Raw genomic sequence first — 13440 nt, 5'->3', positions numbered from 1 at the left:
ATAGTTACTGAGTAAATCAATGGTATTATAGTATTTATGGTATTACACCTGTGATGCTAGTGCACTGCTGAGGCTAGTGGTGTAATGTGACTACTTCTTTTTCACATAAAGTATAGCTCTTCCTAAACTTCTGCCTTGTTTCTTAATTCGCTTTATTTTCTGTTCATTCTTTCGTCTATTCATTGAAGTTGGAATTAATTGCCTACTTGTACAAAGTCAGGAAGTGAACCTGGGGATCTCATTATTCCATACAGAAAATTTTAAGGATTTCTTTTTTTAAAACTCAGTTTTACCTTTCCTTGTGTGATTTCTTACCCCTTCAGTTCCTGTTACTTCTTGAAGGTTCTACAGAGTGAATTGATTCACTTACAATATGCCCCTCTGGTAGCACTTAGGATGTAACATTCCATTTTTTTCTCCTAGACAGTGAAATACTTTATTGTTTGCCTGTCTCCTCTTTTTGTCCTTGGACATTTTCCTTTTCATTTTTAATTCCCTTCCTGTCATTTTAGTGGGGATTCAGAACGGTGGAGAGTCACATGTAATTTGGAAGTCAGAGCAAATTTTCCTCTCGCGTTGTTACACCAGTGAGTGGCTGAAGTAGAAGTGGATTAAAGGTCATTGAGTTAAGGGACAATTGCTCTGAAGCTGAAATGTTTATTCTATGAGAAATCTGTTATTTCTTTCCCCTTTTTAAGGTTATTAAAAATCGCTGTGTATGTGCACAGTTTAAAAAGCCCTACTTATACAAGTTCTGACAAAATCCTGGAGTGCCCTCCATATTTCTCCCCCTATTTTCCACTCCTAGAGGTAATCACTTCAAACTCTTTAGTTCATTCTTTTGGTAATTGCCTTCATTGTTCTAAATTGCTTGGTTATATTGCAGTATAACCTTGAAAACATTATGCTAAGTGATATACTTGCAACTTCAGGTTTTTTTGGTTTTAGTCATTTTCCGTCGATTCTGGCTATTGAAGAGGAGGATTGCCTTTTCTATTCTTACTGCTCCATCACACGTAGTTCATATCATTCTAGTAGTTACATTGTAATTTCAATTAAGTAAAAGTTCAGTGCTTGTATTTTTGTGACCAGAAAATTTTATTCACATCTGAGCCACATAGTTAACCTTGAAGTCTTTTCCTCTTTTATACTTGGTTTTCCATGGAGTCATTAATAAGTAGTTTGTTTAGTCTTTAAATAATTATCATTAATTCACCTTCAGACTCTTTCCATCAGTTGTATAAATTTTCTTTCAAGATATTCCCATGAATAGAATTTTTTCATGAATTTAATCTTCTAGAACCTCTTTGATATGCTCCAGTGTGAGCCTGTTTCCTTCTGCGCTTAATATAGTGTTCTGTATTTTCACCATCATTCTGGGGATATCCTTTGCTTCTCTCCTGTGTTGGGTCCTTCTTTCCTGTATCTCATGTCTTCCTCTTCACTTGTGTATTTTGGTGGAAATCATCTACCAATAGGGCTCCTGATAAAGGATGCACGGGGATGAAAATTTTTAAGATCCTGCATGTCTGAAAATGTATTCATTTTTATCCTTACAGTTGTTTGATAGTTTGAGTATAGAATTCTAGATTAGAAGTCATTTTACTTGAGCATCTTGAAGCCATTGCTGAAATGCTTTCTACCTTTCAGTTTTATAACTCAAGATTAAAAATATTCTGATTCTTACACCACGTATAGACCTTTTTTTCCCCCTCTCCAGATTCTTGTAGGATCCCCTCTTTGTCACTAACATTCTGAAAGTTTTTGATGTGTCCTCATTGGGCTCTATTTTCACCCGTTGTGGTGGGCACTTTGGATCTGGAAACTCATGTTTTTCTAGGAAAATACTATTAAGTTATTTAATTGATGACTTCCTCATTATTTTCTCTGTTCTGTCTTTCTGAATCTCCTGTTTTTGGGATACTGGACTTTTTATATTAGCCTACTTTCCTGTCATCATTTCTCTTTGTCTTTTTGTTTTAATGTACAGGTGATTTATTCAACTTTATCTTCTAAACCTTTTATTGCTTTTTTTTTTAAATTTCTGGTAAAATATACTTAATTTTCAAGAGCTTCACCCATCCTTGCTTTTGAATATTCCTTTTTTTTTTTTAATGCTACTTTGCTCTTATTTCAAGATTGTATATCTTAATGGCTCTCTGAGGGTATATCTATGTGTGTATTTCTTTTTTGTGGTGAGATATACATAACAAAATTTTCCATTTTAACCATTTGTAAGTGTATAATCCAGTGGTACTGATCACACTCACAGTGTTGTAAAAACATCACCACTAGTATTGATTTTCAAAACTTTTCCATCACCCCAGACAGGAACTCTGTACCAGTTGAGGAATAACTTCCCAGTCCCCGTCCTCCCAGTAACCTCTCTGGTAACTGTGATCTACTTTATGTCTGTGCATTTGTTTATTCTTTATCTTTCATATAAGTGGGATCATATATTTGTCCTTTTGTGCCTGGCTTACTTGATTTAGCATAATGTTTTCAGGGTTCATCCAGGTTGTACATGTATTAGACCTTCATCCCTTTTTATAGTGGAATGATACTTCATTGTATGTGTGTACCGCATTTTATCATCCATTCACCTGTTGGTGGACACTTGGGTTGTTTCCACCTTTTGACAGTTATGAGCACTGATACAGTGAACTTTGGTGTAGAAGTGTCTGTTTGAGTTTTTTCTTTCAGTTTTTTTAGGTATATTCCTAGGAGTGGAATTCCTGGGTTATATGGTAATGCTGTGTTTAACTTTTTGAGGCACCGCCAAAGTCTTTGAGAATATTAATCATGGTTTTTTCTTTTTTTTTTTTTAACTTTTCTTCTTCCTGCAGTCTTTTTTCCAAATTGAGTTTTCTCTTTGTTTTGATCCGTATGTTTTTGTGCTAGACACTCTCAGCTATCTGATAATTCTTGCAGGTCCACTTTAAGAGGGACACACTAAAAACCTAATTGGAAATCTGAGTTTTGTGAGTGGGGCTTATTGACCATGGCCTTTTCTTTGGAGAAATTTTTTAGGTCTTTTACAGGCAGTCCAGTTCCCAGAGAAGACTACTGCCTGGAAGGATAAAGGCTGGAAGCCAAATAGGGAAAGAGGGCTGGCATGTGTTTGAGCAGCAGGCGGAATTACCTTCACCAAAAATTCCCCTGCTTTTAATACTTTTCAGCTATATAGAAGAGTCCTAGAACTCTCTGTTTTATTCTCTTTAGAAAACAGATTTACCAGTTTTCTCCTGGGGTGGGGAGGAAGCAGTTGTTTGCTTTTTTTGGAGGGGATCTGGGACTTCAGCAGCTTTTCAGACAGATTTTGAACCAGCCTTCCTCCCTGTCCCCCTTCTACCTCAATTTCAGAGTGACCAAAAACCAAACCAAAGCTGTTGCCATTGAGTCGGTTCTGACACATAGCAACCCTATAGGACAGAGTAGAACTGCCCTGTATGGTTTCCAAGGAGTGCCTGGCGCATTTGAACTGCTGACCTTTTGGTTAGCAGCCATAGCTCTTAACAGCTACGCCAGTGGCATAATCAAGTCTTTGAGGTGGGGGTGGGGTGGTGGTGAGGATTTATGATATGAAAAAGCTTAGTTCTTGGCTTTCCCTACTGATGACTTATTAAGTGTTTTGGAGGATCTACAAAGTCTTGTCCATCTGCTTTCCAGATTCCAGTTAAACAAATTTTGTTAATGTTTCTTCCTCTTCTCTCCACATTTTTGGAATTATGCCTTTTAAAAAAGGTTTTCTTTACTCTTCATTTAGTAGAGCTTTGGAAGAGAGCACAATTAGAAATGTGTGGTCAGTTCACCATGTTTTCCCAGAATAGACCTGTTTTTTGTATTGTATGAATTGTGTCACTGCCCAAGTGAGCGGAAAACATTTTAGGATCCCCCCCCCCCGCCATAATTTTAGACACTCCTGTGTCCCGGCTCCCGTATCATTTGAAGGATTCACTGTTTTTTGTTTGGGTTAGATTAAAAAAGTGTGAGCATCTGAACTTTCCAGTGTTGAACACTGAAGATATAGATAGCGTTTGAAAACTTGTTCATGTTTTTATGTTATGTAGTTTCTCAGAAAATATACAGTATGGTTTAGGGGAGAGCTCATAGGCATGCATATAAAAATAAATGAAGGAGAAGCAAGCAAGCCTTCCCTAAGTATTTTGTATTCTCTGTGAATAAAGCTTCTTTTTTGTGTATAGTAGTGTTGGCCATTAAATCAAGTTTTTAAAATTTATTTTCAACCTCATATTTCCATTTCCATTGTGATTTTTATTGTCAGACATTTTTTTTTATCTCTCATCTGCCTATGTAGCCAGTCTGTTTTGAAAAAAATTTCTGAGAAGCATGCTTTATAACATATACATTTACTACCCCAAATAAACACATTAGTATTTATCATATTAAGGATTTTTTTTTTTAAGAAATAAAATTTCCTTTCTCTACTTCTTTTCATTCATTCTTCATCGATCTCCTGAGATAACTGCCGTCCTGAATTTGGTGTATATATGGTTCATATTTTTACATGTACGTGTATCCATAAAACACATTGTTTTTTAAAATGTACATAAATGCATTTTTTTGAAGTTAGTGTTTTAAAAAATGAGTTTTGCTTCCAAGTGTCAACTACTTAGAGATTGTTTTAACTGTTACTATGTGACATATCATCATATGGCTATGTAACATTTATTTCATCCCTTATTAATTAGACTTATGTGTTATTTTTGCTCTTAAAAACAAGGCTGCAGTGAATACGCTTTTACGAAACTCAGTGCACATGTTTGAGTTCCCTTGAGTTTTAAGAAGTGAAGTGAATGGTGTACGCATTTTAACTTTATCAGATATTGCCAGATTGCTCTCCAAAGTGATTATGTCTATATATACTCTCACCAGCAGTGTACAAGAGTTCCCATGTACCCAGACTTTTGCCAACTCATAGTATTTATGTGGCTTTACATTTTTTGCCTCTTGTGATGGTTACAGAATGGTATATATCATCATTTTAATTTTTTCTGAAACCTTATTTTTCTTTAATTTGAATCAGAGACTAGAATTGATAGCTTCTAAAAGTCTTTGTGAACTGAAAACATTGTTAAATTTGTTGTGATGTTTAAGTCAGTAGTGATCCAATCTCTATCTTATACCCAACTTGTTTTTCAGTTTGCTAATCCTGACTTCACACAGCCTATCTCAGAAGTTGTAGATGAAGTAATTCAGAATTGTCCTATTGATGTCAGACGTCCTCTCTACAAGGTCAGTAGTTAGAATCCAATTGTTATTCAAGGTCATACTTTTAAAAAAACTTACCTTACTATCCATTGTTAAAATATTAAGTTAAAAAAAAACACCTTTTTTAAAAGGATATAATAGAATTTCAGTACTAAGTATTTAAAATTTATTCTTCTTTTTTAAGTAAAGGTCATACTTATTTTTTTCTTCTCCACTAATACAGAATATTGTCCTCTCTGGAGGCTCAACCATGTTCAGGGATTTTGGACGTCGCTTGCAGAGAGATTTGAAAAGAACTGTAGATGCCAGGCTGAAATTAAGTGAAGAATTGAGTGGTGGTAGATTGAAGGTTGGTTTTCTCAATTATTGGTGGGAAGGTTGAGGGTGCCTCGTTTATTGTAGTAGGGCTGGTGAATATTTGCCAGTGTTTATACTTACTTTCTTACCTATCAAGTATTCTAATGAAAAGTGGTTGTAGATCCATGTCCATGGTGTTCTTGAGAATTGAGTCCTCCATTGTCTGCATTTCTGGAAAATTGTCTTAGTTACAGCTGTCAGATTTTTTTTGATACCTCTCTCACAGATAACTTGTATATACTAGATTCTTTGCAGTACTCCAGAGATAATATTCTCTGTGAATCTCCTAAATTATAAATATCACGAAAGCAGGAGAAAGCAGAGTCGGGAGAGATGCTGTTGTTTTTTTGGCTAAGCACGCCTTCTCCCATTGTGAGGGCAAACAGCGGTTCGTCCAGGTGGCCGTTCTGTGACATGTCCTGGACCTTCGGGCTTGCTGTCAAAAAATTAGAGTTCTTAATTTTAAATTCTCAAATGTCTTGCTATATTTATGAGACAAATTTTTAGCAAATTTTATGTTTTATCCTTGTTAAATGTAGAATGTTGAAGCAAACCATTGATACAGAGGATAAGTTGCTAAATAAAATACACTTGTTTCAACTTGGAAAATTACCAAAAAATGAGGGCTCCACCTAAAACTACCACAGTCATTCAGAATTACTTAAAAATAAAGAATATCAGTCTAGAGTTTGCTGCGTATTGAGAAATTGCATGACAACTGTTTTCAGCATCTAAACTTTATTTTAAATAAACTTAGTCCTTTATTACGTGAGCCTAATGCACATTACACATTTTTCAGTTTTTATTAGAACTAAGTGTTGAAGTAAATTGATTGTCTTAATAGTTTGGTTGTAGATATGTTAAGTAGTGGTTTAGTTTTTAATGACTCATTCCAGTTAAAAGGTATATTTTTTGGATGAAAAGTGAAATATTGTTGCGCCTCTGTCTCTGTACTGGCATGACTTCTACTTTTAATCAATCTGTTCATGTAATGTGTTTTTATAATATTGACCTTTTGTTTCTGATCCACCCCCCCACCCCAGTCCCAACCAATTCGTTCACCTACCTAAAAAAAGTCAATGAGTTTTACCAGTGCACTTTCCAGTTCTCTGTGCTGAGAGTCATACTGATCACGTTGATTATGTGAACATAGCTTGTGTCGTTTTTTCAATTTTTTATTTTACGTTTTTGGTTTTCTCAATTTTTATTAGAAGACTTATGAAGTTGAAGTAAGTTGATTGTCTTAATAGTCTGGTTGTGGATATACTAAGTAATTCTCTAATTGTTAATGATTCATTCCAGATAACATGAAATGAAAACAAAAATGTGTGTTTTTTAGTATGGTATTTTAATAAAGTAAAAACTATTTAACGCATTTTTAATCTTCTTGTACATTTTTAAATAAAAAATGAAGAATTTTTCCCGTCAGTGATACCAACTCTGTGCTGACATAAATAATGATTTAGTAAAAACTGTGTGCTGGAAGACTCTGCCACTTCCCTTTCATTTTATTTAATAATCGTTTTTATAGCTCTTCATAACATGTCTTCACTTTTATAGCTCTTCCTAAGGTACACCTTTATATACTATATCTGACTTTATTCTGTATTTAAATCTGTAATTTTTAATGACAACAAAATAGCTTCTTTTTTTTCAAGTAAGCCATTTATATATTTTTTCAATTTGGTAAATATATAACTAAAATATATATATATATAACAAAAATTTGCCATTTTAACCATTTTTAATTGTAGAACTCAGTAACATTCGTTATATTTATCATATTGTATAGCTGTGACCACTATATATTTCCAAAAGTTTTTAATCACTCCGAATAGAACCTTCCCATTCCATCTTCCTCCTAGCCTCTGTTAACCACTAATAAAGTCTTTATGTGTTTGCATATTCTGGATATGTCATGTAAGTGGGGTCATACAATATTGTCTTTTTTGTTTCCGGCTTATTTCACTTAGCATAATGTTTTTAAGATTCATCCATGTTGTATCACGTACCAGAACTTCATTTCTCTTCATGGCTGAATATACCACATTTTGTTCATCCATTCATCCGCTGATGGACACTTGGGTTGTTTCCACCTTTTGGCTGTTGTATATAATGCTGCAGTGAGAATTGGTATACAGCCATATTTTTTTATGAGATGTAATTTTTTAAATCATTTTATTTTAAAATAATTTCATACTTCCAGAAAAGTTACAAAACTAGTAAAAGGAATTCTCATATACTGTTCACCTAGATTCCCCAAATATTAACATTTTATTACATTTGCTTTATCATTTTATTTATATAAATACTTGTATATACACATATACATACAAACAAAATTTTTTTCTAAACTATTTGATAGCGAGTTGCAATACACCCCATTACCCATATATGTTTTAGCGTGTCCTTTCAACACGTTATAATTATCATGAAATCAACCTTGATACAATGCCTTTATCTAGCTATAGATCTAATTCAAATCTACCAGCAGTCCCACTAATGTCTTTTATAGCAAAAGGAAAAAAAGTTTTTCCCTTGTTCTGGATCCAGTCCAGGGTTGCATGTCTCACTTAGTTATGCCACTTCAATCTGGAATAATGAGTAGTTTTTGACTTTCATGTCCTTAACATTTTTGAAGGGTGCAGGCCATTTATTTTGTAGAGCGTTTCTCACGATTAGCTTCAGATTATGCCCTTTTGGCAGTAATGCCACAGAGGTGATGTTGGATCCTTTGCAGTGAGTTGTTGGCAGTGGACATATGATGTGATTTGCCCCGTAGATGAACTTCGACCGCTTGGTTAAAGATGTGTCTGCCAGGTTTCTCTGCTATAAAGTTACTATAGTTACTGTCTTTTGGTTTCTATTTAATAAGAATCTTATGGGAAGATGCTGTCGGACTAGTAATTATCCTGTTTCTCGTCAACCACAAGTTTTAGCATCCATTGCTGATTCTTGCCTAAAATAGTTATTACTGTGGTAGTTACCAAATGGTGTTTTGCAAATTTCACCATCCCTTCTGTGTTTTTAGTTCTCGTTTTACTGTAAGGAAGAGCTTTCCCATCTCATTCATTCATTCCTGAACTCATGGTTTCTCGTTCTATGGGCTGTAATCCCTTAGTATCATTAATTTTGACACTTAACTTTTCTCAGGTTTGGCCAGTGGCTGCCATTCAGAGTGCCTCTTGTTTCCTTTTCATGCAGCCCCATCATTCTTATAGCATTGCCTTACTTTCTGGCACAGCTCATCTTGTGCTTTCCCTGTTCAGGCCCTGAAAGTCAGCCATTTTTTTCAAGCCACGCTTGTTTTCTTTTAGTGGAGAATGCTCTTAAGAAACTAAGTTTTAGGTATCTTAAATGTGCTCATTAGTACTGGTCTCATTGTTTTCTTATCGGCTCAGCTGACAGCTAGAATGTGTGTGTGTGTGTGTACCCACATCTATGTCTAGTTCTCTAGCTATATAAATGAAAAACTATGAGTTCATCTGTTGCCTCCAGTTCCAGAATAAATATCACAGGGTTTATTCCAGATTTCTGTTTTTCCATATTTGTAATTCCCTTCTCTGACAGAAATCTGGCTCTCACTATTCACTATATTTATGTTTTGCTCAGTCCTAGAATGCATATATAAACCAGACCAAACCGATTGCCATCAAGTTAATTCCAACTCATAGCAACCCTATAGAACAAAGTAGAACTGTCCCATAGAGTTTCCAAGGAGAATACATACATAGTTTCAGAATTGTTAATACCACTGTGAAAAATAGCTCTACTAATTTGACTTCAATATTTGGTTAGTTTTTATCTTCAGCATGAACGTATATAGTTAAGATTCTGTGTTTCCAAGTCCTTTACTTCATTCTGCGTGTTTTTTAAAATAGTACTAGTGTAATTTGTTTCTGTTATATCCCAATTTGCACCATGCATCCCCTTCTTTTTAAATTTTATTTATTTTTGAATCTGTGGAATATTAACATGGTTCTAAAAATCAGAAATGTACAAAATAGATTCCCCCTCCATCCATTCTGTCCTGATCCCATCCCCTCCACAGTGCTTCCGCTCTGCCTGGGCTGTAGATAACCAGTGTCAGTTGTTTCTGGCTTATATCTTGTGAATTGAGTTTAAATGTTATTTTTGTGTACGTGCATTTAAGGTGAGAGAGTTGGATTTACTACTGAAGTGATCTGATGTCTTTTTCAGCCAAAGCCTATTGATGTACAAGTCATTACACACCACATGCAGCGGTATGCAGTTTGGTTTGGAGGATCAATGCTGGCTTCCACGGTACGTAGGATGAAGCTTACTTTTAAAGTTTATTTTTTTAAATAGCAGAATCCATCAATACTTAGACACTTCAGAAGAATAAGGTAGATTCTTCTAAATTTCATCTAAATATTAAGAGTAGGAAAATTTTTAAATTGGATACACACACAGTATTTTAAAAAGTAGAAATTTGAATTTAATGTTCATGTTCTTAGCTTACTAAACATCTTTTTAGAGTGACTGTTTTATACTAGGTTTAAATTTTTCTGTAGGGAAAGTTCTTTTACCCTGTGGTAATACAGACATCAGCAAGTTATTTTTTCTGTGCAGATATTTAAAAGCTTTAAGGTAAAAGTTATCTGTTTTATTGCATAGGAAGTTGATGTTTAAAATTGAGTAAAGGGAATTGCACTAAGAACCTTCTCCCCAAATCAGAACAACTTAAAGCTTCTTTGGTGCTTTATTCTGGTAATGTACACAGTATTAAAAGGAAGCGGCTTTTATCTGAATTACTGAAGAACTGCATAACCTTGAACTTAAAACCATTCAGGAATAGGAGGCAAAAATGATACTGTTCCGTGATTGTAGTTATCTTCAGTTGTGCTATGTAACCTAGCTGAGTTTGTAATTTTCCCCTTTGAGAAATGAGGTGACAGAGCGCATAGAATGGTCTGTCTTTACCAGACATTGAGTGAGGAAGGCCACAGTTGGTTCTGTAGCATGACGAGGAGTAGTTTACTCTACCTTTGGTTAATGCTGTCACTTGAGATTATTGGTTCAGCGCACACAGCACGGGAAACCCGTAGTAGAACAGCCTAGACATTGGAGACTCGACCTTCCATTCCTCACAATGCCATAATCCTAGGAAAAATAGGTGTTTGGGGGCAGTGCACAGGAGAGGCATATGTTAAATGCTCCGTTTCAGCTCTGGTACAGATTTATAGCTGAATTTAAGTCATGGTTGCTAGAATTTTATAAGCTTAGTTCAAGTACAGTGGGTGGTCTAATAAAAAATACTTTAGATTTAACCAAAACAATTATTTTAAAGGTTAAGGGTTTTTGACCTTTATAAAAATATGTTCTTTTATTTTCAGCCTGAGTTCTACCAAGTATGCCACACCAAAAAGGATTATGAAGAAATTGGACCTAGCATTTGTCGTCACAATCCAGTGTTTGGGGTCATGTCGTAAAACTGACTTCATAGTTATTGGGGTTAGGGAGGTGGGAAGAGATAATCTTTCTGATTGCCTGTTTTGTCTGGATGACTGGTTTTGAGGTTTTAAACCTGACTTGAAATAATAAGACCAAACATAATTATACAGGAATATTTTAATAAGTGTATCATCATGCGAATGTAGAGGAAAGCCAAAATGATTAAGTGTTTTTCTTTAGATTGAATATTTGAATCTTATGTGTCACAAAAAGAAGTGGGTTTTAGTTCTTTGTGTGCCCTGATATTTTGTATATTATTGAATTATCCAAGATTTGATGGGATTTATCAGTATGTAGATAGCTCTATAATGCTTGAATTGTACACTTCTTAGTGTACAGTGCAAGAGCTTGTTTATATTTCATACTTTTTATACTTTGAGGAAAAAAAGTCGAAGAAAAACTGTAGTATCTGAGGAAAAAAAAAGTGACCAAGTAAAGGATAAATTAAAAAAAAAATAATAATAACCTCATGAGACTCGGCATACACACTCAATGGGATTCCAGTTATTACCAGTTGCTTTCATCCCCCTCCGCCGTCCACCCCAGTGGTTTTCGTTGCAAGTGCTTTTGGAACTAAGAAGCTAGTGTCTTGGATTAATTGATGCCTGCTAGTGCTTCTTGATTACTCACATTCTGTTTTTTGCTCTGAAAGAAAAGTAAAGATAAGACTGTTGTTGGACCAGTATTGCGGTTCCGTAGTGTCATTTCTTATAAAAAACAAAACAAAACAATAATTTGATTATCAAAATTGGTGTATTTAAAGTCTAACACCATTCTAATAAAGGCACAAATTTCTTTTTAATACTTGTTTCAAGCTCTTTAATCTCTTTATAAGTTAACTAATAAATCTGTTTTCTTCTACCCTCTGTGGTAGTTCTTGAAAATCACAACAGTTGGTTAGCAAGCTGACTTTTTTATGTGCTCTATACAAATAATTGTGAATTTTAATATGTTGAGTGCTTTCATTTTGATAACTGGATCTCCATTTGATATTTTCATTTGTATAAGTCATTTGCAGTTTGAAAATTTTTTTAGTGCCAGTCCCTGACATATCATGGAAAGTTAATTTTCTTTGCATTTTAAAATATCTGAATCATGAAGAAAAAGTGGTGAAAATAAATTAAAACTGAATTACCTTTTCTAATTTTTTTTTTTTTTTTGAAGCAATGTAATTCTTTTTTGTGTTTGTGTATTTGATGATTTCTATTCTTGTTGGAACAGTGGTATCCACTGGAATCTATAATGCATGGCAGAAGATTTCTTGTGAGCTTAACATCTTGCCAGTTATTTATAGAATACTAAAATGGGAGATACTATATAGGGTTTTTTGTAAACAATATTGTGTTTTCGGTGAAGGTTTACACAGCAGTTTAGGTTCCCGTTCAGCAATTTCTACACAAATTGTTCAGTGACATTGATGACAGTCTTCACAATGTGTGAACATTCTCATTATTTCCTTTCTGGTTGTTTGTTTCGATTAATCTAGTTTCCCTGTCCCCTTAAACGTTCTCATTGTTGACTGTTTGGTTTTTGTAGGATTTTTAGAACTGAAACAGTAATATCAGTGCACACTTGAACTCCGCTATCCATGAAAATAACCAATAAGATTAGTATACCTCTGTCCAAAAGTTAAAGACCAATTAAAGTACTTTTGTTGTTTTTTACTATATAGAATTGGGGAGTAAACTTTAGCTTTCATTTAGAGTGAATCTGGATTTTAAAACTTTATTAATCGTTTATTTGACTCAATTCTTTGAGTGTGAGAGTAATGAACAGACTGTGTCTAGTAGTAGTAGTTGTATCAAAGATCTCTTTTTTAACTTGAAGAAACATTAACACAAACATTGTAAACAAACTAGTACCAAAAAGTATTTGGTGAAAAGTAGGTTTTTTTGCCCACCCTAGCCTTTCCTCGTCATTGTTGACTCTTTGGTTTTATTAGAAATGTCTTTATGTGGTCTTATAATTTTCTGTGCTTTTAGAAACCTATGCAGCTCCCTTATTTTACATAAATAGGGGCTTACTGCTGTGTATACTCTTCTGCACTTTGCTTTTTCAAAGATCTTTTGATACGGAACTAAGTTGATAAGCATTGAAGATTTTATCCTTCGGGCTTCCTCAAGTATTATTAGTGTTGTTATAAATACTTTTTTTCCACCTAGGATGGTTGAGTAGTAAATGAATAATCTAGCAAGACATGTTTACAAAGCTGTTGGTTACAATCTCAGGCATATGTGTATAAAGATATTCTTAACTGGTTAATATGAAAATGTGAATGCCAAAAACTTAACTTTAAGCTTACACTTACTTGGAGAAATAAGCCTTGGCCTTTCCTGTGTGGTTCCTGATACCCTATCCCTATTGCTCTACTTTTAG

General features: G+C 34.4%; 1 protein-coding gene across 1 annotated transcript in view; it reads left to right on the top strand.

Annotated features, from left to right (window-relative positions):
* Positions 1 to 11866, top strand: part of ACTR3 (actin related protein 3) — a 78622-nt gene extending 66756 nt beyond the window's left edge. The window contains exons 9-12 of the mRNA XM_049889193.1: positions 5164 to 5256; positions 5456 to 5581; positions 9790 to 9873; positions 10947 to 11866. Of these exons, the coding sequence (XP_049745150.1) occupies positions 5164 to 5256; positions 5456 to 5581; positions 9790 to 9873; positions 10947 to 11042 (399 nt within the window). The 3' untranslated portion in view covers positions 11043 to 11866. The remainder of the gene's footprint in view (positions 1 to 5163; positions 5257 to 5455; positions 5582 to 9789; positions 9874 to 10946) is intronic.
* The last annotated feature ends 1574 nt before the right edge of the window (positions 11867 to 13440 follow it).

The sequence above is a fragment of the Elephas maximus genome, chromosome 6 (assembly GCF_024166365.1).
Source record: "Elephas maximus indicus isolate mEleMax1 chromosome 6, mEleMax1 primary haplotype, whole genome shotgun sequence".
Lineage (NCBI taxonomy): Eukaryota > Metazoa > Chordata > Mammalia > Proboscidea > Elephantidae > Elephas > Elephas maximus.
This window is presented reverse-complemented; position numbering and strand designations above follow the sequence as displayed.